Genomic DNA, 26272 nt, shown 5'->3' on the forward strand with positions numbered 1-26272 from the left:
GCTGGACCAGCCTAGGCTCTATAGATAGCAAGAAAACCAAAACTCAAAGAAAACCAAACCAAACCAAAAGAGATCCAATGCAAGACAGTGAAAACTGTAGTAACACTGGAAATCCAGTAGGTGCTGCTGTTGAGCTGGAAAGCCCGGAGTTCAGGAAAGCCCCAGAGTCTTGAGGGGTGGGATTTCCTGCAGGTCCGGGCTGTGGTTAGAAGAGGTGGACACAGGGATGGACAACTGGCATGCTTGGAACAGGCAGAGGGTCAGGCTTGGACAGGAGGCTGAAGGGTCAGACAGAGGTTTCCTATCAAAGATCCAGGGGTCTGGGCTGCTGAGACCTCCACAGATCAGTCCTCTGTGCTTCCGGACTGACCTTCATGCAGTCCCTCCCAGATGGAGAGATTTGCCATGCAAATGAGAAGCCCTGAACGCTCTTTATCATAGGATCTAGTGCTGACCTCAGACTGTCCAGTACTTGCTTCTGCTTTCTGGGTTCTTCTCTGCTCTGCCCGACATAGTTGAGAACATAGTATAAACGACAATGATCATTTGTCGGGGGGCGGGGGACTGGGGAGGGAAGATTAGCAGAGATCTAGGAGATAATTGAAGTTATTTTACAAGACTGGGAGCTGGACCCTAACCCAGGAACAGAACGGACGAAGATGGCACCTATCAGGCTGGAAACAGCCCTGGCCTTTCAGAAATTCAGGAGGAAATCCCAGATGGGTATTTTTTGGGGGGACAACTGTCATAAAATTTTAAATAACATATAAATAATATTCATAAATAGCAGTTAAAACCAAGAGATTAGAATGAGTGTGGGAAGAGAAGGAATCCAAGGATGGTCTGAAGCATTTCAATGGTAGTATGTTCCATTGAGCTCAGGGGTAGAGCACAAGGCCCTGAGGTCAGTCCTCAGCATTGAAAAACAACAACAGCAAAGAATGCTATGGAGATGAGGAAAGAACATCAAAGGGGAAAGGAGTAACCGGTAGGTAGGAGGGGGAGGAGAGAGGTGTCCTGGAATCCAGGAGAAAGGTTTTCAGTTTAAATTTCAGTGCTAATGCACTGAATTTAGCAACCTGGATGACACAAAATGATTTCAGAGCAGAAAGGAAAGGGATTGTGATGGGAGTAAGTTAGGAGAGGGTGGGAGGGAAAAAAATTAGAAGAAGCAAGCATAGACAATCTTGAAGAATTTGGCTATGAAGAAGAAAGAGACAAGAGGAAGATGCGTGAGAGTCTAGAGCAGATTTTCTTTTTATATTGGAATAGTTAAGAACACCAAAGGGTGCTGGTGGCTCATACCTGTAAGTTAGCCAGTCAGGAGGCTGAGATCTGAGGACTGCAGTTCAAAGCCAACCTGGGCAGCAAACTCCATGAGACTCTTTTTTTCAATTAACCACCAGGAAACCAGAAGTGGCGCTGATGCTCATAGTGGTAGAGCACTAGCTTTGAGCTGAAGAGCTCAGAGCCAGCATCCAGGCCCAGAGGCCAAGCCCCACAACTGATCAAAAAGGAAGAAGAAGAGAGCTGTTGAAGACTAAATTCAGTGAAAGAGAGAGGGTAGAATCAGGGCTGGCTTCGGGATCACAGTTCGTCCTAAAGAGGTCAGCAGTGTGAGTAGATGCATCGATATAAGACAGAAGTGGGGAATGGGCACTAGCAGAGCTTTTCTCATTGCCACACTTTTCCCGAACTAATCGGAGGTAAGGCCATGGGCTGAGAGGGAGGGTGGGGAAGAATCTCGCCATGGCTGGAGGAGGTGGTTAGACCATGAGACCAATATGGCACCAGGAGAGTTATTAAACTTGCTCGTAGTGGCTTCACGGGTGGCACTTAGATCTACGATGGGATGGCATCACCAACACTGAGCAGTAGGTACTGCTGCCCTTGGGTGACAGGTGAGGAAACATTGTAGGAGGTGTCAGGACTTGTTTGGGGTTGGTCAGCCATTGGGGAGCCGTGCAGTGATATACAGTCTCGTGTGACTCTCAAGGCCAAGCCTACCTCTCACCCCCGCTCCAGTTCCCCATCTGCTTTCTTTACCTTTGCCGTGGGAACGAGGGCCCAGATTTTCCCATGTGTTCCAAATCTGAGCCTAAAATCAAATCTTCCCAACTCAATGCCCTTTCCACAACCAGTCCTTAAGTTCCATCATAATGACACCAGCGTCCCATACATGTGGCCATCGTTTACAGCCTCACCCAGTGGTTTGAGAAGCTTGCCTGCACTAACCCAACCATCCAGGAGAGGGCGGTCGTGTGCACTCAAGCGAGCCTGCCCCACCCACAGAGGTTCTGAAAGGCTCAGACACCAGCTGTGTTCCTTCTGTTCCCAGGCTTCTACTCTGAAGCCACAGGCGCCTGATTCCTCAAGAATGTTTGCTTAAAGCAGTGGTTCTCAAGCGGGGATTTCCTCCCAGGTGGCATTTGGCAACATATGGAGATGTTTTGGGGTTTTATAACTGGTGTGTAGAAGCGAGAAATACTTCTAAACATCCTAACATGCTCAGGACAGCCGCCACACCCAACAACAGAAGTCTCTGGCCCCAAATGTTAGTTGGTACAATGAGAGAGTAAATCGGCCTGCCCTAAATAAAAATCTATGAACAGCCCGGTAAAACTGATAGAAGAAGGCTTCAACAAATATGCCCAAAGCCAACTGCAATCATTCAAAAATTACTTAGGGGATGGCAGTGGTTTCACGCCTGTAATCCTAGCTATTCAGGAGGCTGAGATCTGAGGTTTGAGGTTTGAGGCCAATGCCAGGCAGGAAAAGTGAGACTTTTATCTCCAGTTAGCCAGCAAAAAGCTAGAAGTGGAGCTATGTCTCAAGTGGTAGAGAGCTATCCTTGAACAACAACAACAACAACAAAAAGACTAAGTAACTTGGGGCCTGAGTTTAAGTCGCAATACCAGCGCAAAAAGAAAAGAAAAGAAGTTGTAGGCTGTGCTTCTATGGCAAGTACCAGAAGGTTTTGAGGTCTAAGTGATTTTGTTGGGGTTTTTGGTTGTTGTTTTTTTATTGGTGTTTTGATCCTAAGATCTCAGCCTCCTGAGTAGCTAGACCCACCAGTGCCCAGCTCTAAGTGGATCTGGACATCATTTCAGCTGCTCTACTGGCTAAACTCTTGCCAGAGGATGAGCAAATTTGTGTCATTCTCCATAGGCAGCAACCGCCAGGAGAGGCTGTCCCCTCTTCATGTCCAAGGCTTTCTTACTGACCTTTTGTCTATCTCAGGAATGACAGACCTGGCCTCGCAAAATTGTCAACCATTGCTGGGACTCATGGGCTTGTTCCCTGGCCCTGAGCACTTCCATGATTGAGTGACTAGTTCTCCAAACCCACTGGCCTGACCTTCCTAAACTTGCATTCCATTTGGAAGCCCTGCCCCTTTGAGTTGGGAATGCTGATCTGAAACACATCCACGTTGGAAAAGCCTAGGCAGTTATCTGAACCTCACCTGAAGCAGATTGTCTTTCAAGCCAAAATGAGCTCACCGTTCAATAGAATATTGACTTGTGTCTGTCAATCAAGCTGTTCCAATATTTATGTCTTACATTGTGACTCTTGTTTAGCAGAACACAGAGTGGAGAAGTGAGGAGCAGCCTTAGTCTAGAGGAAGTTTTATTCTCTAGTGTGATCTAGTGTGATCCTCCCCCTTCTTTTGTGCACAGACACGAGATTTACAAACTTAAAGCCAATTTATAGCTATGACACGTGATTAAATGATATTCATGCCACAGGTTTCACCAAAGTTCAAAGTGCACATTTTCTTCCTCACTGCAATTTATTTGAAATGCAAAGCATAAGGTTATCTACAAATCAGATACACACCCCTATCTGCAGGGCAAATTCAAGGGCTTCTTTAGCTTAGATAGGAAAAGAGCAGGGTGTGCTAACTTGAATGTTTGAACATAATTATCCTTCCCTGGCTGGCTAATGTTAAATACAGTACTATGCGCCTGAAATTTAGAAATAATAGGGCTGGAGATGTGGCCCAAATGATAAAGTGATTCTTTCTTAACATTTGCAAAACCCTGGGTTCAATCCCTAGTACAGAACAAAAGTTCAGTAGTAATAATAATTATTATTATTGATATTGCCCATAGAGGTATATTTCTGTGAGTTACTCTCTAAACTAAGTACTATCCTAGTAATGTGTGTGTGTGTGTGTGTGTGTGTGTGTGTGTGTGTGTGTGTGTTGCTGATACTGGGGCTTGTACTCTGGGCCTGGGTGCTGTTCCTTAGCTTTTTCACTCAAAGCTGGCACTTTATCATTTGAGCCACACCTCTGCTTCCAGCTTTTTGCTGGTTGATTGGAAATAAGAATCTCATGGACTTTCCTGTTCTAGCTGGATTGGGGCCATGATCCTCAGCTCTCAATCTCCTGCATTTATCCTGGTAATCTTCATGCTCAGACTACTAGACTACTATCATTGTCCTGTAGACAATGATACTAAAACTCCAAAATAACACATACTCCCTGGGAAGGACTTAAGCTAAGATCTGAAGAAAGATATTTGAAATTTTAAATATACTAGAGGAGTTTGCTCTTGGAATGACATCTAAACTGAATTCCTTTCAGAGAACTGAAATCTTCTGATTTACATAGTCTGAATTTGGGGTGAATAAAGGTCTTGATAGCTTTGTGTATTTTCCTCCGTGAAACATGTTTGCATTGCATCACAAAGCGTGTGGTAGACAAACAGTGAGGTTTTAAGTCTAAGGTGCCCTTCCACCAACTATGAACACTGAGACTTGGGTTCCTTGGCTCTTCCTAACTCAAGTTTCACATCTTCAAAGTGGAGTGAATTTCAGAGTATTAAGTTAGTCTGACTTTTCATCCCTGTGACAAAATACTTGACATAAACAATGTGAGGGCTAGGGGATCTATCTTAGTGCATAGTTTCAGAGATTTCAGCCTTTGATCTTTGGCTGTGTTGATTCTGAGCCTGTTTGGGTAAGGCAGAGAACAACGTGGCAGTGGAGCCTCTGGCTGAGACTGTTCACTTCATGACAGACAGGAAGCACAGAGAAGAAGGGATCTGGGGCAAGGTATAATGTTCCCAATCACCTATTTCCTCCAGTTGAGTCTCACTTCCCAAAATAGCGCCACCAGCTGGGAACAAATGGTTTGACACATGAGCCTGTGGAGGACATGTCAGATGCAAACCAGGAGAGAGTATGTCAAGGATTTTACAAATTGCCTGTGACTTCGTTGCTGGGGTTATCATTGCTAGGCTCTCAGTTTTTGTTTTTTGTTTTTTGTGTTTTTTTGGGGTCCAGTCGTGGGGCCTGAACTCTGGGCCTGGGCGCTGTCCCTCAGCTCTTCAGTTCAAGGCTAGCGCTCTACCACTTGAGCCACAGCGCCACTTCCGGCTTTTTTCTTTTTGCTCATGTGGTGCTGAGGAATCGAACCCAGGGCCTCAGGCATGCAAGGCAAGCACTCTACCACTGTAGGCTCTCAGTTTTTACCTTTGGCTATGGAAATTTTAAATTATCTTGGGTCTTTCAAACTTGACTTTGGCATCTGTGTTTTGTGTGTTGCCGATCACCAGCTATGAAGAAAATGTGACTGCTTGAACTGTCTTCCGCATTAAGAGAACATGGGTGTTAACTAAAGCATGTTTGTGTTTTAAACTTCAGGCACTGCCCAGGTTATTGATGGTGGCCAAGTAGAATACAAGCCTCTTTGGGGCATTCGGTATATGTGGTGGTACCATTTAATCGGCCTCGTCTGGACCAGCGAATTCATCCTTGCCTGCCAGCAAATGATCATTGCAGGGACAGTGGCTACTTGTTATTTCAACAGGTGGGCACCAGCTTTCTTCCTGTTGCATTGTCAAAGTACTTTATGGTAAGGACTTCGAAAACAGTGGGAGGGTTTTGACCTGACTCTTTCTTTAAAAAAAGGTTGACAAGAGGCAAACACTAAGCTAAAAATGGAACTAGATGCTCATTTGGGGGTAAGAAGAAATGTTATACCACAAATCTGTCACATTTCTAAGCCATTTGGCTTTAAGTCAGACAGTATAGAAAGAAGCCAAATAGCAAAGTGATCATATTGCTTAGAACTGAAAAATTCCTGAAAGGAAGAGCTGAATTCTATAAATATCCATTCTTATTGACTGCAGTTTTTTTTTTTAATTTTGCGTTTATTTTGAATATACTTCAGTAAGTTCTGTCAACCATGGGTTCTTTTTTTTTTTTCTGTAAAATTAGGAGAATGTTTGCTTCAAAAACAATTTTAAACCCTAAAGGACCTGTGTATAACTACAAACTGTAATTTATGTCTGAAGAATTAAGCACTAGTAAATTAAATTACCTTATTTTAAAAAACCTAATTGACCACACACACACACACACACACACACACACACACACACACACACACACACACACACACACACACACACACACACACACACACACACACACACACACACACACACACAGACCCTGAGCCCTTGACTCTGTGTGTGTGACTTCCCACCAGACAGTGAGACTGAAGCCAGAAGAGCAGAGCCAGGACAATGACAGGGTTGGACTCCAAACAGGAAGTTTAGCCCCAGAAGGGTTGATCTTCTAATCTCTCAGACTAAATGAGTAGATAAATAGGAGTTTTCATGGGGTAAGAAAGTCAACCCGGGATGATTTATGCCATCTTACAGTTGCTCCTGACAATAGAGAACATTGTGGGTTTTTAACATAGTGGTGAGATTTGAGGACTTCATCATTCAGGGCTCTTGCTCTTGACACTAAGAACCTCCCAGGTGCTGGGAGAGAGGGGAGAGGGGGAAGGGTGTTGCTTGCTCCTGAGTAGGAAGCAAAGATCATTCTGACTGAATTGGCCAGCAGGTGACACTTGTCTGATGGAGAGAATGGATGTGTGTTATCTTAGAACAAAAGCAAACCCTTTTTAGCAGGGCTTTGATGTGGCATTCCAGCGAAGTCTGCGCATTTATCTGCTTATCCCCTCCCTGACTCTGCTTATCCCTGAAAGAATGAAAGAGGAATGAGCACACAAGGATGAGAGCTGAAGGCAAGGTGGTCAGGGTTGCTGGCCCTACAAGAAAAACCCGGGAAGGCCTGTGTTGGAGGCATGAGGCGCAAGTGAGATGCACAGACTATCGTCCCAAAAACCCAGACAAAGCTCGGGATTTCAAGGGGGAAATGTATAGATGGCACCTGGGCTCTTCAGAGACCCAAACTCAAGAGGCGCTAGACATGGAGGAGCCAACAAAGCTGAGGCTGAGAGCAAGCCAAGCAGAATGACCCAAGAGGGAGGACCCCTCCCACCTCCCCTCCCCACACATCCAACCCCACATTCCACAGCTCAGCTCCTAGATGTGGCAGCCAGGTGAAAGGCTGGCTAGAAGATTCTTCTCAGAGCTCAGTGCCAGGGGCTTACACCTGTAATCCCAACTACTCAGGCAGCTGAGATCTGAGAATCGTGGTTCAAAGCCAGCCTGGACAGAAAAGTCCCCATGAGACTCCTTATCTCCAATTAAACCACTCAAAAACCGGAAGTGATGTTGTGGCTCAAAGTGGCAGAGCTCTAGCCTTGGACAAAAGAGCTCAGGGACAGTGCCCAGGTCCTGAGTTCAGGCCCCATGACCAACTATATATATATATATATATATATATATATATATATATATATATATATATATATATATATACACACATATATATATATATATATATTCTTCTCTCAAGAAAATGGCTAACACAAGATCTACAAATAGTCCATATGCCACCCCTACCAATGAAATCTATTTCCTGACCCCTAACCCAACAGTGAAATGCACCCGGCAGCCAGCAATTACCCACCCCCAGCATACAAGGCTCTCCCACATTTTACTCACTAACTGGTGATTGTTAAAGATTTGAAGAAAATCACTGGTGAGAAAAAGAGAATAAAAATAACAAAAGGAATTTAGAAAAGACGGATACAATACAGAGCACAAGAGGAAACTACCAAAAGCATATGTGCATGCGCACATACCCACACATACACACTTATAATTTCATCAGAAAGAACAAAGAAATGTTACACCCATAAACTAATATCTCCCCATAAAAGGAATAGTAAACGAGTAAGAAAGAGCCCTCAATGATTTTAAAAAATTGTAAAAATCAACACTTTCTATGGAATAGTTAGAATATATTGTTGAAGGATTCTTCTAGAAAGTAGAACAAAAGGGCACAAAGCTGGGCACTGGTGGCTCACACCTGTAAGCTTAGCAACTCAGGAGGCTGAGAGCTAGAGAATCTCGGTTCAAAGCCAGCCAAGGCAAAAAAGTTTGTGAGACTCCATCTCCAATTAGCCAGCAAAAATGGCCCAAGTGGTAGAGTATCAGTCATGAGCAGGAAAGCTAAGCAAGGGAACAAGGCCTTGAGTTGAAGTCTGGTATTGCATACCAAGAAGAGGAGAGGGAAGGGGTGGAGAAGGGAGGGAGGGGAGGGGAGGAGAAGAGAGGAGAGAAAACTAGGTAAATTGGGTTCCTGATACTAGGTGAGGGTCATTGAGCTTTCAGAGAAGGGTTAGGGATTTAGGGTTAGGAGAGGAGAGGGGGAAAAGACATGGATAGAAAACTGGGGAAAAGGTAAAACATTAGAGTTGCTTAGGATGGATATGAATTCCAGAAATAGAGAAAACTTTTTTTTTTCCAGTGCCTTGCACTTGCTACTCTTTCACTGGGCTAAATCTCCACCCCCAAGATGTTTCTTTTTGTTTTGTTTTGTTTTTTGCTGACCCTGGGGTTTGTCCTAGGACCTGGGTGCTGTCTCTGAGCTACTTTTACTCAAGGCCGGTGCTCTGTCACTTGAGCCACAACTCCACTTCCAGATTTTTTGGTAGTTAATTGGAAATAAGAGTCTTGTGGACTTTTCTGCCCAGGCTAGCTTTGAATCAGGATCCTCAGACCTCAACCTCCCAAGTAGCTAGGATCACAGGCACAGAGCTTCCTGTGGCCCCCAAGATACTTTTTTAGAGGAATAAATTATGGTAGAAAGCTTCCCAGGATTGAGGACATAAGTAAAGAGAAAAACTTGGAAAGTGGGGAAGGAAAAGAGATCAAGTGGGAAAAAAATAAAGAAAGGAAAAAGATTGCAGAACCAGAGAACCAGAAGCAGGATGCAATCTGACTTCCAATAGCAACTTCAAACTAGGAGAATACCACCGCAGCACTGTCGACATGGTAGGGAAGACTGCTCCCAACATCGAATCCATACCTATTTCCACTGTCAATCAGGAATAAAGGAAAATAAAGTCCCAAAATATCTCCCTCTCCATCTTTTCACAAAAGAACTTTCTCCACTGAAACTTATGAGTAATTTTCAGTAAGTAAGGAAGCAAATATGAGTTTCCAAAAAAAAAAAATGATGTTCTGTAGCACAGAAAAGAAAAGAAGAGAATTGCCAGGAAGGTCACCAAGTTGCAGAAGGAAGGAAGATTGGGGGGGGGGGGGGCGGGGAAGGGGGAAGGGAGGAAAAGAGGAAGGAAAGGAGGAAGGGAGGAAAGGTGGAAGGAAAGAAATGAGGGTGGGAGGGAGGAGGGAGGGAACGAAGGAAGGGAAGAGGGAGGGAGGGAAGAAGGGAAGAAGGGGAGAAGGAAGGAGGGAAGGAGGGAAGAAGGGAGGAAGGAAGGAAGGAAGGAAGGAATCCAGTCCAAAATGGAGCAGGAAGGCAGTGAGCTTCAGGAGGGCTATCTCCAAGAAAAGAAAAAGAAAAAGAAACTGAGAGAAGAGATGTGTTTGAACATGTTGAGAAAAGACTTATGCTTTGGAGAGACAATCAGCAAAGGTCATAGAAAACAAAGCAAATAAAAAATGTGTACCGATTATGAACTCCAAGACAAAACAAAAGCTGTCAAGGGAAGGAAAAAAAAACTTGGAATAAGTTACTTGGATCAGTTGTGAATACTCACAGTACACATTATGTGCCAATAATATAAACACTAACCATAACAAATCTAATTAAGCTACTAATATAAACACTAAGCATACTAAAAATCTAATTAGATTGAGAAGAAAGGTAATGAGAAATGAGTATATGGGGTAGCAGTTCTGAGTGAATAAGGAAAAGGAAACTTGAGTCTCCATGGTGAGGAGTCAGTGGACACTATCTTAAGGTTTAAGTCAGGAGGGGCTGATAACACAGTTCAGTTGTGGTATAACACTTGTCTGGTGTGTACAAAGCTCTGGGTTCAATCTTCAGCACTACTACAATCGATCTAAAATGGATTTCCAGAAGTAATAGTTAAACCATTGTCTCCAGACAGAAGAATTGGGGATGGGTGAAGAAAACTGCCATTTTTGCTACTGACTGACCAGTACTATTGGGCTTTTAAAGTCACTTTATTGTTAGAATTAAAATTAATGAACTTAAAACACACGATGATTTCTTTTTAGCCATATAGTTCTTTTAAAAGGAATTTTAAGATGAGTAGATCCAAAGAATGTGGTACCTATTCACAATGGAATTTTACACAGCCATTAGAGAGAATAATATCATGTCAGTTTCAGGGAAATGGATGGACCTAGAACAAATCATGTTAAGTGAGGTAAGGCAAGCTCAGAGAGACAAATGGCACATGTTTTCTCTCATATGCAAAACTAGTTCTAAAATACACTGGGTTATTATAAATTTACAGCTCTCTAGGTATTCACATGGAGACCAAAGGAAGATACTCTTAGGAGAGGAGCAGAAAGACTATGTGCCTCTGATCATATAAAAATGATCTTTATTGAAATGAATTACAAGAAATTGAAACGAGGTTTTTTTTCTTTGTTGCTCTTTTTGTTTCCTTTTTTGTCTTGTTTATTCATTTATCTGTCTTTGGGAAGGAAAGGGGGCACAGAAATGGAGGGACAAAGGCTGAACAAATTCAGCAGCAGTACTCACTAGACACTGTGTGAAAACTTGTGTTATGGGGATAGGAGGGAAAAACTGGGGAAAAGTGAGGGGAAAAAATGTAACATTGTCGAAAAAGAAATGTACTTTTCTTCCTTTTTTCGGTTGTGGACCTTGAGCTCGGAGCCTGAGCAGTGTCCTTGAGCTCATTTTGCTCAAGACTAGTGCTCCACAGCACCATTTCTGGTTTTCTGGTGGTTTATTGGAAATATGAGTCTCATGGACTTTCCTGCCTGGGCCGGCTTTGAACAGTGACCCTCAGATCTCAGCCTCCTGAGTAGCTGGTATTACAGGCCTGAGACACCAGTGCACCACAAGAAGTGAACTCTTTACCTGACTTATGTAACTGAAACCCCTCTGTACATCACCTTTATAATAACATTTTTTTAATTTAAAGAAAGAAATTCTAGCCAGATATTTGTTTTAATATGAAGATGAATCGGTCTTCCCTGTCCCCATCCCAAACTTGTCTGTCCATCATCCACTGGGTTAGTACTTCAATGCCCATTCTCTAAAATATGGTGGAGTACAGAGACCAGTAGCATTTTAAGCCTCCTGGAGGTAATCGCCTCTTCTCCGGGCAGGTTTTGCTGCTGGCGAGGGAGACAGAGCTGAGGGCAGCAGCTGCAAGTATAGCCAGGAGGGATGGCAGATGGCTGGTACTGGGGAATGTGTAGCAAAGGGTCTGCCAAGACAAGGTCTCACAGATCCTTCGCTTCGCCTTTTTATTTTTCCTTGCAGGGTTGTGTCTGGTTTTGAGGGCAGGTATTGAGTGTCTCCTGGCCCCTGTGAGCTGGCTTGGGTTGAAAGAGCCTTCTTTGCTTTCTTTCTTTCTTTTTTAACGTTGTCTCTCATCATGTGATGACCCAGCTGCTGTAGCCTCTGTATCTTCTTCCAGCCAAGTGCTGCTGAGCATAGAGTCAGAAGGAAAGCAACCGTGCCTTGAAACCTGCTATCCCCCAGCAGTGAAACCTCAAAAACGGAATGTCTAATTCCAGACTTCAATACCTGGGGGGGGGCAACCCCTCCCCCCAACACCAAGGGCTCCCATTCACAGTGGCCTGTGAATCTTTTCTTCCCCGCTTCCAGATGGAAAGCAGGTGTTTTTCTCTTCTCCCAATCTCTTGAGCACCAGGAATAAGTTCTGAGGCACATAAATCTCAATGGAAAAGTAAACATTCTTCCTTAAAATGAAGAAAGCAAAAAGATATGTCAGATTTTCCTGGCTGACACTCCTCATGTATCAGATCCAAATGAATTCCTATCAGCAATGGCTTCCCTGGCCCAAAATGTCCACAGCATCTTTTTTGGGGGGGTAGGGGGTGGGGATGAGGGATAACTGGGCTGCAGCTCTTCTGCTCCCTCAATTACTGTCCTGTTCTCTCTTTTTTTTCTTCCTAATGATTTAAAGTAACAGCAAGATGCAGCCATTGCCAGCTCATGAGACATTGCTGGCTACGATTCTTTTTCTTCCTGAAAACCCAAGCTGTTGTCAAAACCTTAATTCACATGGACGTATGAGCAACCTGGGAAAGCTGTAGACGAAAGCGGTCTTCGCTTGTAACCCATGAAGTTGCTTCTCGGAAAGAGCTGCATTTTCTAGAACTGGCATCAGAGGAGGGAATTCAGAGGGGTTACAGCAGCTCTCCTCCTTTGTTTTATCTGCTAGGGTTGGGTAAGGGGGTGAGGGGAGGCTGTGTCCATTCATCTCTTTTGTCACTTCTGTTTCTCTGGGCGACTAACTTGAGCACATTCTTGGGAGCTGTGTCAAGTCATGGCGAGTCCCACGAATGATTCACATTGAAGCGACCTGTGATGAAATCAATTGCATTTGCCGGAGCCCAGAGCTGTGCAGAAGTCAGACACCCTGGGTTCTGGGTTTCCTTTGAATTGCATCTCACTGTAGCCTTGTTGGCCACATCCTGGTCCTGCTCCTGTGATCTGATGATGCTTTTTATTATCAAGCTAATGCTGGCCATATTTCCCTTTGCTCCCATGTCATTCAAATAGTTGACTGTAAGAGAATTAAATTCAGGAAGATGGGATAAACAGACAACTGAAAGTGCTGTAAAAGCACACTTCTTCATTTTTAACTCACCAGTATTTTTTTATTTCTTTTTTATCCTCTTATTTGTTTGTGGCATTGAATACCACCAAAAGGAATTAAATTAGCTACCACAGAGCAGATGAAGATCTTGTCAAGTGCTATTGCTTGCTTGCCTTCTTTCTTTCTGTCTTTCTTCCTTTCCTTTCCTTTCTTTCTTTCTTTCTTTCTTTTTCTTTCTCTCTCTCTCTTTCTTTCTTTTTGTTGGTCATGGGGCTTGAACTCTGGGCCTGGGTGCTGTTCCTCAGCACTTCAGCTCAAGGTGAGTGCTCTACCACTTGAGCTACAGCATCACCTCCCGTTTTCTGGTGGTTATTTGGAGAAATGACTCTCACAGACTTTCCTGCCTGGACTGGCTTTGAATCTTGATCCTCAGATCTCAGCCTCCTGAATAGCTAGGATTACAGGCCTGAGCCACCTGCGCCCAGCTTGCATTCCTACTTTCTAAGTCATTAGTGCATGGATGGTTTGTGCTGAAGAGGATTCTTGTTGCTTTCCAAGGTGGTTTTGAAACACTGTTTTCTTCTGTTCCTAGGAATAAGAACGACCCTCCTGACCATCCAATTCTTTCATCCCTCTCCATTCTTTTCTGCTACCACCAAGGAACTGTTGCCAAAGGATCTTTTTTAATCACTGTGACGAGGATTCCAAGGATGGTTTTCATGTACATGTGTAACACCCTGAAAGAAAAGGTAAGGGCAAGACCAATCACAGGAAGTTAAGGGCTGAAAACTCACAGGGGCCTGGGACTGGAGTGTGGCTGGTGGCTGGTAGTGGCCAATCAGAGGCCCCCTGTGCTTCTCGGGCCATTCTGCCAGAAGACCATGCTCCCAAGTTTTGGGTTTGATGATGGTCTAATTTGTTTTTGTTTTTGTTTTCCAGCAGGGGAACTGGAGGTAGTTGGGAGGGTGCAAAGCCTATTTTCCTTCAAATTAAAGTGCAGATCAAATATAGCCAGACACTGGTGGCGCACACCTACAATCCTAGCTCCTCAGGAAGCTGAGAGCTGAGGATTGGGGTTCAAAGACAGCTGAGACTGAATCCATGAGCCTCTTATTGCCAGTTAACCAGCAAGAGGCCAGAAGTGGAGCTGTGGCTCACATGGTAAAGTGCCAGTCTTGAGTGAAAAAGCCAAGTGAGAGCATGAGGCCTTGGTTCAAGCCACAGTACTAGCGCGCACACACATATACACACACATCTCTCTCTCTCTCTCTCTCTCTCTCTCTCTCTCTCTCTCTCTCTCTCTCACACACACACACACACACACACACACACACACACACACACACACACACAAAGTAGATCAAATGAGTTGGCTTCTGCAGGAGAAATGTGTTTGTAGCTATTTAGCATGCTTTATTTACAGTAAGAAAATACATTATAACATAGGAATGATCTTGGTTTCTGTTTCAATGCTGACATACCCACCTCCCTGCCCTTCCTGCTGCATTTTCTAGAGCTTACTACAGCAAAGTAATGAGTGTGGGTGAGGAGGAAGGGTTGAAGAGAGAGAGGGAGGGAGGGAGGGAAAGAGAGGGAGGAAAGAGGAGAGGGAGGGTCAGAACTCTGTGTAAATGTGTTGGGGGGAAGGGGAGGTGCACACATGCTTTTTGAAATCAAGAAATGGGCAAGCTGACCTACATCTCAGCTCAAAGGACAGAGGACTGTAGGGCTTTTGTGTTGAGAATTTTCTCCTCCCTGGGTTTTATTTCCATGCACATTTGGTTCTGAATGCCAGTGGAAACCAGAACACCAGGAAAACAGCTGTTCTCATGGTATTTCTAGCCTGCCACACAAGGAAGCTTGGACTTCACCCAACTTCCCTGTTCTCACACATTGTTCATCTTTCCCCAATCCCGACGTCAGGCTTCATGACTTGATCCGAGTTTTCAGCAAGCTACCTGAGTCTAACCCTTGAGAGCCACTCACTTAATTCTATGTCCTTCGTAAATGGAGGACATCGGACACGTGGGCTTGTATTATAGTTAAGGATTATTTAGCTTTGCCCTTTTAGGCAGACATCTGAGTTGTTGGCATTTGAAAGTCTGCAATCAAGATTTGAGATTAGCATGTCAATTAGAAAACGATGGGCTGAATTTCACGTGAAAATTACCTGGCTTCCATTTTTCTGAAATGCATGCTGAGCAGTTGCCTCTGATGGGAGAATATTTCCTTGTGTTTCTATCAAAGTCTCACCTGGCTCCATTTTGGTATTTGAAGACACATTGCTAGCTCTTCTGGGGGCAAATCTAGTTACTTCTGGCTCCTGAATTTTGGAGTCTTGGGAGACCTTCAGAAAGATTTCTTGAATGTCACAGCCTTTTATGTAAAATATAGTCGTGCATATGTACGTACACACAAACATACATATTCTGTTTTTGTGTGTGTTTATCTATATGAAGACATAGTTATGTATTAACTATTAACCCTATATTTATGTTTTTAGTATGCATATATTCATTTGTTAACATATGTATTAGTGGTAGATTATCATAAATAAATGACCAGCTGGGAGCTAGCTATCCCTCTTCCAACGAGCCATGTTAAGCCCTTTGGGGAAGCAGCCTTCCATTACCCAGAAGAGAAGTTTCTGGAAGTCCCAAGGTCACTCTGACCAAGGTCTGAATGATTATTTTTCACCCCCCTTTTCCATCCCAATTCCACATCAAAGCAGCCAGCTCCTTTTTTTAGTTATGACACTGCTGGCAGCTAGAGCCTTTCTTAGGTTAAAAAGAAAATAAAACAAATCTGCAGTGGCCTTACAGCCCGGTACCGTCTACACTGAAAACATTTTGCACAGCTCTGTGTGATCTTTCCTCCACTAAATTGGCTCATTCAAAGCCTCTGCCAGGCCAAAGAGGATCCAGATCAAGTTTCATCCAACTGAATTAAGTCTGGGGCAAGAAAATGTCCATATAAGGCTGAGCTACTTCTGGGGTCCTTGTAGCACACTATTTTAGGATGGGTCGCAAGAAATGTTTCCTTCTCTGGGGCATGAGCAAGAAAGAATGAGGTGCCCTTCCCCCAGGCCTTTTATTTAATTATTCACTTTTGAGTTATGCACAAATCCTAGTTATATTTCCAAAGGCTGAATTGTTCCTTGAGATGTAGACCTTGAACGTTTCATAACAGGATTTCATTTCCCCCAAAGTCAAATTTGATTATTGATGTGGGCAGATACCCAGGGTCTGTGTTTTGTTGGTTGGTTTGTGTCCTTGGGATGTAAAATTTCCGTGAACATAAACTTTGGGTTAAGAAGGCAAAGTGAAGCTGAAAGCAACCTGGATGTCTGATAATGAGAAATGGATTCAATGGCACACATCTGCCAAAAATTATACTGTAGGACAATTAACTATTTTACTATGTGAAAATTAGTTATATGGTATTAGAATTATATGTACAATGTGATGAAGAAAAGCAAACTGTGCCAGATACAGTGTACAATGTACATGCCTTTAATCTCAGCACCTAGGACACTGAGGCAGGAGGGTTGGGAGTTCAAGAAGGCTGGTCTGAGCTACTCAGCAAGAACCTGTGTCCAAAATTTAAAAACAAAACAAAAAAGCCTGCTAAGTGCCAACGGCTCTAGCCTATAATCCTATGGAATCCTAGCTACTCAAGAGACTGAGATCTGAAGGTCAAGATTCAAAGCTAGCCCGGGCAAGAGTGTGAGACTCTTATCTCTAATCCCCAAAAAGCCAGAAGTAGAGCTGTGGCTCAAATGGTAGAATGCCAACCTTGAGCAAAAGAAAAAAAAAAAAAGCTAAGGAACAATGCCAAGGTGCTGAGTTCAAGTCCCAGGATTGTCACACCAAATAAATAAAATAAAATCCCAAATTTACCAAGTGCAGTGTGCTGTTGGAGATACCACCCTCAGAGGCAGATGAAGAATGAGAGGCATGCTCTCAACTAGAGTCTGAATCTGCTGTTTTGTTCCCTTTCTGCTGAGGTTAACAATCCCCCACAACAGCTAAGCCCAGGAGAGGAATGTAGCTCTTTGTAATGATAGTCATTGAAAGCATGTACAAAACAGAGCTTCTCCCACTCAGAAGGAGAGCTCTCAGGATTCCCCAGGTGTGTCGGCTGGCAGATGGAAACAGTGGCCCCTTGGATGCTGCCTGCTCACCTTCTCTCCTCTGTCCCTCCCTCTGTTCCTGTGGCCGTGGTCTGGATCTGATCCCACAGCAGAGCACATGGTCCAGGGCTGCATCCAGAGGCTGTTGCTCCTGTGGGTGTTGGTGTCTATCCCGATACTTGCTTCGTCTCAACCAGGTATGTGCCCTACCCTCTACCCCCAGAGCACCCCAGGGCAGCTGCTAGCTTCAGGTCAGAGACTGGCAAATTCTTTTGTGAAAGGAAAAGAAAAAAAAAACATGTACATCTGTTAGACTTTTAAGCCATATACTCTCAATTGAATCCACTCAATCTTGCCGCCATCATTGTAGACAAAATGTCTGCCAATACAACTTCATTGATGGCTGCTGGCCTTCACAGGATTTCACATGTTAAGGTATCCTTTTGTTTCTTTTCCCAACCATTTTAAATTTGTAAAATAAAATCATTGGTAGCTACATCCATGATCTAAATGGATCACCCAGGCTGTGGTTTGCAGAACCTTAGGCTATTAGAGCTATTCTTCAAATTCGGAAAGAAACATCGTTCTCCTGTCCAAAGTAAAATAAATAAATAAGTAAATAAACCAAGCAAGCAAGCAAGCAAGCAGAGGGCGTCTTTAGAAACCCTGACATAATGAATATACATCCACTAAGAGCTCATTTTCACTGTCTTCAAAGGCCATAATTTTCCTTTTTTTGGGGGGTGGGGGTGGGAGAGAATTGCTTCTCTCATTTTTCTATATTTCACCAGCCTTTCCTTTTCAAGCTATAAATATTCCTTTAAAATCATAAACAGGATATCCTGCGATTGTTTGAACTTCAGATTGTTTTTTTTTCTCCCCTCTCCTGAATCTTCAAGTTGATGAAAATTTAAATACATGTTTTATTTTTCTGTCGATCATCTAGGAAAGTTTAATGGCCCATCCTCACATTTACACAATGCAGTGTTTTCGTAAGTCAGCAGGCTGTTTTATAATTTAAATGTTCTCGGAGGTCGCACTTAAGGGAAGTAGTTTTTATCATTGCCCATCTCCCTAATAAATGCACCAGTACAAGTAAAGGGGCTAATTATACCGTCCATGTTTAATGTCTTATAAGTAGTACTTAGAATACCTTTTATTATTCCAGAAAGAAAAGCTCAGCTCTATTTTTAAGGCTCTGAAGAATCTTGGAGTGTGTTTCAGAGCATAGTTGGTTTTCACTTGGATCCCCTCAAGCTAAAACACAATTGTCAGCATGTCATGGCACTTTTTGGAGTGATGGGTCATAGAGCCAACACTTGTGAGATGCCCGGGCTCTCTCCTTAGAACTGAGTGCATAACTCTGGACATCTTACACCATTAAAGTATTGGAGATGTAGTACAAAAACAGGTTGTATTTGCATGAAAAGTTGAGGCTAAGGGTCATTTAGACTCGAGAAAGAAGAAAGGCATAAGGCCATGGATGCGAATACGTTGGCCCCATGGGCCTCTGAGACTCCTGGTTGTTATAGAATGTGAGTTCTTTCGGCATCCCTTCTTTCACTGGTGGTTTTCAAGCTGCCTATAGCAGCCCCTGGGGCATATTGCAGGCCCCTCCCTATCCGGAGGGGGAAGCCTGGAGTGAGGAGGAGCGAGGATGGGCTCTGGTTCCATCCGCTCCACCCCATCCTGCTAGTCAACCACAGCAGCTGCAATCATGCTTGGTTTGGGCCAGGCGTCTCCTGAAGGCTTCCTTTGACGACAGGTCTCTGCAGCTAAACATTTGGAAATCACTGTCTCCTGTTTTCACATTCACTCTGCTCAGTTATTCTGAAGGACATGTTTTTGGCTTTGTGAAATTGGGGTGGGGGAAGGGGGAAGCAAGTACTGGGACTTGAATGCAGTGCTTTTCCCTGTGGCTTGGCTTTTTCCCTACAAAGGTTGACTCTCTGCCACTTGAGCCACAGATATGCCTGCAGCTTGTTTTTGCTAATTAGAGATAAGAGTCTCAAGCCTGCCTTCAGCTGGCTTCAAACTGTGATCTCGTATCACAGCCTTCTGAGTAGCTAGGATTACAGGTGTGAGCCACCAGCACCTCACAAATTTGACTTGATGCAAACAGTTAACGTGCCACCTCACACCTGCAAACCTGGTCACTCAGGAGACTGAAATCTGAGGATCGTGATTTGAAGCCAACCCGGGTCAGAACAGTCCCTGAGATTCCTAAATCCAATTTAACCACCAAACCAAGTGGAGCTGTGGCAAAACCTCAAGGGCAGCACCCAAGCCCTGAGTTCAAGCCCCAGGACTAACACGAAAAAAAGAAAAAAGTGTCACCTCCCTTCCTTTGCTATCAGTGTAAGCACAGGTCTCGGCTTCCTGTCTTCTCACAAACAACTAGCACTGGTCAGAAAGGCCCCACAGGGTGGTAGAATCAGGCACAGAGGAAAACCTATTGCTTCCTGGGGAATATGCTCATCTCTCCCCTCCCCCTGCTCCACAACCTGCCCTGCCTGCCAACTCTCCCCGCTCCCCGCTTCAGTGAGCATAATGTTGGTCTGTCTTCTGAGCCTTTGTGGCCGACTTGACTGTGTAAAATCTCAAAGCCTTCTCTCTCCCCGGCCCTAGCAGCCAACTCCGTGTCAATGCCTCTCTTTCTCCCTGTCCCTCAATAGCAAAGGCGACCGGTGACTTTGGGTTCATCCCAAGCCAGTGACTTCCTCTCTCCCCAGAAGAGCGTGGATCTCAGGGAGGAATAACGAATAGAGCAAAAGCGCTCTGACTCCGAAAAACAGTGGAAAGGTCCTGAGGAAGAGGAAGTTCTATTGGTCACCGCCTTTGCCATAATAGGTAACTTTGTCATGGAGTGTCCACCCAGCCCTGCTGTGGCAGAGGTGGCTCTACTTCGTGCCCTCTCTCCCCCACTCCAGCTGGTGTAGCGCTATTCTGGGGCAGCCAGCTGATGTAGAGAGGCACACCCCTTGCGTGCGTGTTTAAGAAGAATACTCGCACGTGTGTCAATACAATCGTTGGCATGAAGGCTCATTTATAGCCAATCATAATCCCCGCCCGCAGCCAGCTGTTTCGTGGCAAATGCTACCACTTCAGATAGAAAGGAATTAAGGCACCTCTTTGTCAGAGGCCCCAGACTGTCTGGGAGAAGACAAACGGAATCCTCCTGTTTCCTGGAGCCAGGCTCGGAAGCTGCTAGTGTATGACCAGGGCTTTGTGCAGCTTCGCTGGGAGCCTCTCAGGAGCTCCCACCTGCTGTGGCCTAGGCCCCAGGAGGGTGACACCCTCAGCTCTCTTCTGCGCATGGGCCTCTGGTCTGAGGCCTGCAGGCAGCCGCCATCTTACACTGGACTGTCAAACCCTCAGAGTGACTCAGAAGTCCTGAACTTCTGGGATGCACAATTCACATTTGTTAAATGAATGGTTGCATTACTATGGGAAAGGGCGACAGGGGCACCGGGACAATCAGGCAACTTTCCTGGGAGACAAGGGAGTGTTCAGCAGGGGTGGCTTTGACTTGCTCCGAAATGTGCAGCCTTTGAAGATATGAACAGTGTTTTTGTCTTGGGCCTTGACCACGTACTGATCTTCTGCTACTTGAGTGTGTTAACTGCCTGTGCTCCCTCAGAAATCCCCTGTATGGATGTTCTTTTTCCAATGTGTGTGTGTGTGTGTGTGTGTGTGTGTGTGTGTGTATGTGTGTGTGTGAGTGTGTGCGTACTCAGTTCTGGGTGTTATCCCTGAGCTTTTTTTTTTTTTCCCTCAAGTCTAGCACTCTACTACTTGAGCCATACGTCTACTTCCAGATTTTTGCTTGTTAATTGAACATTAGAGTCTTAAGAACTTTCCAACCTGGGCTGGCTTTGAACCATGATCCTCAGATTTCAGCCTCCTGAGTAGCTAAAATTGCAGGTGTGAGTCACCAGTTCCCAGCTTGCTTGTTTGCTTGCTTGCTCTTTTTCTTTTTTGTCAGCTGTGGGGTTTGAACTCTGGGTCTGGTTACTGTCCCTGAACTTTTCTTATCAAGGCTAGCGTTCTATCACTTGAGCCATAGCTCCACTTCTAATTTTCTGGTGGTTAGTTGGAGTTTAGCGTCTCATAGACTTTCCTGCCAAGGCTGGCTTTGAACTGGGATCCTCAGATCTCAGCCTTCTGAGTAGCTAGGATTACAGGTGAGCTACCAGAACCCAGCTTTTTTTTTTTTAAACCTAAAAACACTGGGTTTTGAGAGGGAAAGTGGTAATTTTCCTGACATGTACAGAGAAGAAAGTAACAGCTAACTTGCAAGTCTTTGCTTTTCCTCATCAAAGTTCCAAAGTATCAAGAGACACGAGAGTCAAACAGGGCTCACCTGTCTATGGGATTATGATAAATTAGAGGTAGGATTTTTTTTAAGCCCTTAGTTTTGGCCTGGCATGTAATGGCACTTCCTAAACAAATGGAAGGTGTTATTATTATCATCATCAACCTACAGGGAAGTGTGTGAGCTCCGGGTTGCATCCTACAATACCTGAACTAGTGTCCGCTCACCAGGCTATTCAGTAAACCTGCTCAGTCAGTTGGCAGAGAATCAGTATCTACTGGAATCTTCTCTCTTCCCTACCCCATCTTCACTCAGAGCCACCATGCTGACCACCTGTTGGGCTAGTTACTAAGCGCTCCATCTCTAGCAAGGGAAAGCAATAGGCAAGTCTTCCCAGCCACCAGGGGTCACGCAGGTCTAAAGCTAATACATGTTTTCAGGTTCCAGGGCCCCCACCACTCGCTTCTGCATCTAGCTTTCATTTTCTTTCTCCTCTCCCTATTTTCAACAACTAAGAGCAGGGGTGACATTACCCAGCAAAGGTAGCTGGGACTGTTTCCAATAGCAGTGGCTTGTGAGCCTGAGCTCCACACAGAACATGAAGAACCCCTGTGTAGTCTCTGTATCTTCCCAACATGATGTGTTCTGAGTACACTAGAAATAGTGGGGAGAACCACTCATGGTTTTAACTTCCATCTAGGAGAGCCATCTTCAGAGCCAGGCGCTAGTGGCTCACATCTGTCATCCTTGCCACTTAGGAGGCTGAGATCTGAGGATCACAGTTGGAAACTAGCCAGGGTAGAAAAGTCTGCGAGACTCCTATCTCCAATTAACCACCAGGGAACTGGAAGTGAAGCTGTGGCTTAAAGAAGTAGAGCACTAGCTTTGAGCAAAAAGAGCTCAAGGACAGAGCAGCCAAGCCCCGAGTTCAAGCCCCATGATCAACAAAATAGAAGCCCAAAGAAAACCACCTCAGGGGCAGCAAAACCCAGTTTCCTCCTAAATAAGGAAGCAGTGACTCATGAAGACACAGCTGTGATGAGCCCTGTGTGGATGGGAGGATCTGGAAGCCATGGAACAGACACATTCTAATCCCTTCCCTCTGCAGGTTAGTGCCTGTGGTAGACACCCTGGTACCCAAGTCCGGCCTGGACCCTCAGCTAGGACTACAGGTAGAGTGCAGGAGGCTGCTCACGATGAAAGATGTAAAGATGAGAGATGGGTGTCAACATTTCCCCAATTCATTTAGTGTGGAAAATGAAATAATTAAGTAGCTGCTGCCACAAATCTAATCGTCCTCATGATGGAGAATAGGTTTCTTCACATGTCCTTTGTCTTTGGCTCTTCAACTGCAACAAAGTTGAAATAACAGCAGCTCTGCCCTTCTCCACAAGCCAGGCCCTCTCCCTCTCTCGCACCTTATTTCAGCAAGGCACTGACTGTGGGTCCATCCCTCAACTGACATTCTCCAGCTTTCTCCTCCTAGACACGGAGAAGTTGGTGGGGGGGCGGGAAGGAAGCGATTGTTGGCTAGAGACTAGAGATAAACTCCTGTCAGGAAGGAGGCTGAGTCATGGCGGTTGGGGAATACACGAATACACGTAGAGGGTTCAGCTCTAGCAGAGACTGAGTTGTGCTACCAGTGGGGATCTGACGGTGCTCTAGGCTACAGCACCTGAGTCTCCTCTTCAGATGGTTTCCACGTTCGTGTGAATCTCAGCCACAAACTCACATACGCAAGGAACACTGTATTGTGTCTCTCACTCTAATTTCTGACTTAGAGCTCTCATTCCACTAGACAGTTAATAAAATCTTTTCTTGCTCTCTCCCTCTACCATGGGATTATACAAACTTTTAGGTGTAGCCAGGCAGTAGTAGACAAAATATCTTGGCACCTTCATAGCTCCTTAGACTCTACCTGAGAAGTGGGAATCTTTTTATTTTGCCAGGACTAGGGCTTTATATTCAGGGTCTCATACGCTCCCTCAGATTGTTCAAGTGGTAAAGCACCAGCCTTGAGTGAAAAAGCTAAATGACAGCACCCCAGGCCCTCAGTTCAAGACCCACTACCAACCAAGGGGTTGGTCTTAGAACATAAGCCTGAGTCCTGCTGGAATGGGGTGTGCGGAGAAGAGAGAGAAGAAATACATTAGGGAAGAGAAGCAAAAGACAGAGGAAGAAGAAGGAGAAGGAGGAGGAGAAGAAGGAGGAGAAGAAGAAGGAGGAGGAGGAAGAGGAGAAGAAGAAGAAAAGAAGAAGAAGAAGAAGAAGAAGAAGAAGAAGAAGAAGAAGAAGAAGAAGAAGAAGAAGAAGAAGAAGAAGAAGGAGGAGGAGGAGGAGGAGGAGGAGGAGGACGAGGACGAGGACGAGGACGAGGACGAGGACGAGGACGAGGACGAGGACAAGGTGGTGGTGCAACATCATCCATGTGTTAGGATAATCAATCAGGCCATGGTCCTACCCAGCAGTCTACACACATTGAGACACAAGTTCCCTGAACAGTAGGGAAGAAGCCAAGTGGATACATTTGGCTCCGCAAGCTTTCTTAAGTAGGTGGGGCTAGAAAGTTCCTAAAAGTTTTGGCAGTTGGCTCCAGGCTTTGAACATTCTTGTGGTTTCATCCTCCACTCCCCAAGTCCCCTGTTTGCCTTTTATAGAATGCCTCCGTTGGCAGGGGCAGTGGGGGGTGGGATTAAAGTACATTTACAAGACCTACATTCATCCCAGGCCTGAGACAGCTGAGGCTGAATGACTTCATCGGATGCGTCTCCGTGTGGGTGGAGAAAGGATGCGGGGCATGTTTGCCATGCCCAAGGCTTGTCTTCATCAAAGCTACAACAAAGAAACTTGATGAGGGCCAAAGCATCAGAGGTTACTGGTCTCACTCAGTGATGTACCAGTTCCCAGCCTGGAGTTTGGCCAGCACAGATCTTCTGTACGTGTCTGTGGATTGAGGGATGACTGGGAAGGCCCCCCTTTGCTTCCACACCTACCCTGAATTCATTCTGACTTTGCTCAGCTCCTACCATTTGTTTAGAATAGCAGGGAGGTGATGAAGAAGGAATTCCTGGCTCAGAAGAGCTGCCCTTTCTTGGGAAGCTGTCTGAACCATACATGCGCTCAGCAGACGCACCTGATAAAAGAGGAGTTAAAATGGGAAGACGAGTAGGTGGCCTTTGGGGGCTCAGAAAATATGTCATGTTACAAAACCACAGTAACGAAGACAGTTTAGTGCTGGCATAAATATAGACATGTGCTAGATAGACGACATATAGACCTTTGTAACAAAATAGAGAACCCAGAAACAAAACCCTGGCGCATGTGGCCGAAGGTGGCCAGGAATAGGCAAGGGAGAAATGGCAGCCTCTTCAACAAAGGATCTTGGGAAAACTGCAGAATGAAATACCTTTCCTTACACCCCAGTGAAAAATTAACTCACACTGGATTAAAGACCCTAAAGTCAGACCTGAATCTCTGGAAGACACAAGGGGGTGGAGGAGAACATGTAGGATATTGGATTTGGCAGCAATTTCTTGAATTCGAACAACAAATCGTAGGAACCATGTGGCCCCAACTCTAGTTTTGCCAGCCCTGAGCCAACCTGCAGGGAGTCCAGTGGGGAATAGACATCAGCTTTAAAATTATTTCCCATGCTGGGCGCTGGTGGCTCATGCCTGTAATCCTAGCTACTCAAGAGGCTAAGATCTGAGGTTCGTGGTTCAAAGCCAGCCATGAAAGGAAAACCCACGAAACTCATCTCTAATTAACTACAACAAAAGCTGGATGTGGATGTGTGCTAGCCTTGAGCACAAAAGCTCAGGGACAGCACCTAAGCCCTGAGTTCAAGCCTCAGGACTGGCAGAAAAGAAAAAAAAAAGTCATTTCCCCAGTATGATATGAAAAACACATGGGCATTACTGTTTCTACCTCCACTCTCTGTCTCTGGCTCTGTCTCTTTCTCTCTCTTTCTTTCATCATTTCTAGTGTCTAACATTTCAGTTAGAGATTTAGAGATGTTTTCCATTCTCTTAAGTAAAAAAAAACCAGCCTTCTAATGCCTAGAAATGGTCTTTGGACAGCATAATAGACACAAGGTAGACATTTTGCACACACCATTGAAGTAGATTCTCTCTCTCTTTTTCTCGGTCAGTCATGGGGCTGGAACTCAGGGCCTGAGTGCTGTCCCTGAGCTATTCTGCTCAAGGTGAGTGCTCTACCACTTTGAGCCACAGCACTACTTCAGGTTTTCTGGAGGTTGATTGGAGATAAGAGTCTCACTGCCTTTCCTGCCCAGGCTGGCTTTGAACTGCAATCCTCAGAGCTCAGCCTCCTGAGTAGCTAGGATTACAGGTATGAGCCACCAGTGCCCAGCAAAGTGAATCCTTAGGACTCAGTTTTTGCTAAGTATTACCCTCATGGTACAAATGAGGAAACTGAGGTCCAGAGGCTGAAACACTTAACTCAGGATGACTGTACTACTAGGTGGTATTCTGTATGGCACCAAAAGCCATGGACTTACCGGCGCCATTACCCTGTCTACAGCTCCTTGTCAAGGTTAAGGGTGAGGAGAACACTGGTCTCACGACCCAGGGACACATGTGCCTTGTTCATTTTGCTAATAAGGCCTGAAGTCCGCAGCTGCCCCAGCGTCCCCCCCACCCCCACCCCCGGCCCATCCTTTGCAGGACCCCGGTCTAATTTTTCCTTATGAAAGACCAGGCCTCCCTTTTGGCTTGCTCATTTCCTCCTGATTATGCACAGATCAAATGAGATTAATAGGCATGACAGGGCTCTGGAACTGGGCTGAGCTTATTGGATCAAGGCAGCACTTGCACATGGTCTCAGGGCCGGGCCCTGC

At 45.0% G+C, this 26272-nt stretch overlaps 1 protein-coding gene across 4 annotated transcripts in view; it reads left to right on the plus strand.

Moving 5' to 3' along the window:
* The window catches only part of Slc44a3 (solute carrier family 44 member 3), a 62555-nt gene that overhangs the window by 23301 nt on the left and 12982 nt on the right, over positions 1 to 26272 (plus strand). For 2 of the 4 annotated variants that reach the window (XM_070007711.1, XM_070007715.1), the window contains exons 10-12: positions 5650 to 5860; positions 13560 to 13716; positions 17210 to 17296. In XM_070007711.1, the coding sequence (XP_069863812.1) occupies positions 5650 to 5860; positions 13560 to 13716; positions 17210 to 17296 (455 nt within the window). The remainder of the gene's footprint in view (positions 1 to 5649; positions 5861 to 13559; positions 13717 to 17209; positions 17297 to 26272) is intronic. The other 2 variants (XM_070007712.1, XM_070007713.1) reach the window with 2 other exon arrangements.

The sequence above is a fragment of the Dipodomys merriami genome, unplaced genomic scaffold, assembly GCF_024711535.1.
Source record: "Dipodomys merriami isolate MVZ:Mamm:240054 unplaced genomic scaffold, mDipMer1.0.p SCAF_7, whole genome shotgun sequence".
Classification (NCBI taxonomy): domain Eukaryota; kingdom Metazoa; phylum Chordata; class Mammalia; order Rodentia; family Heteromyidae; genus Dipodomys; species Dipodomys merriami.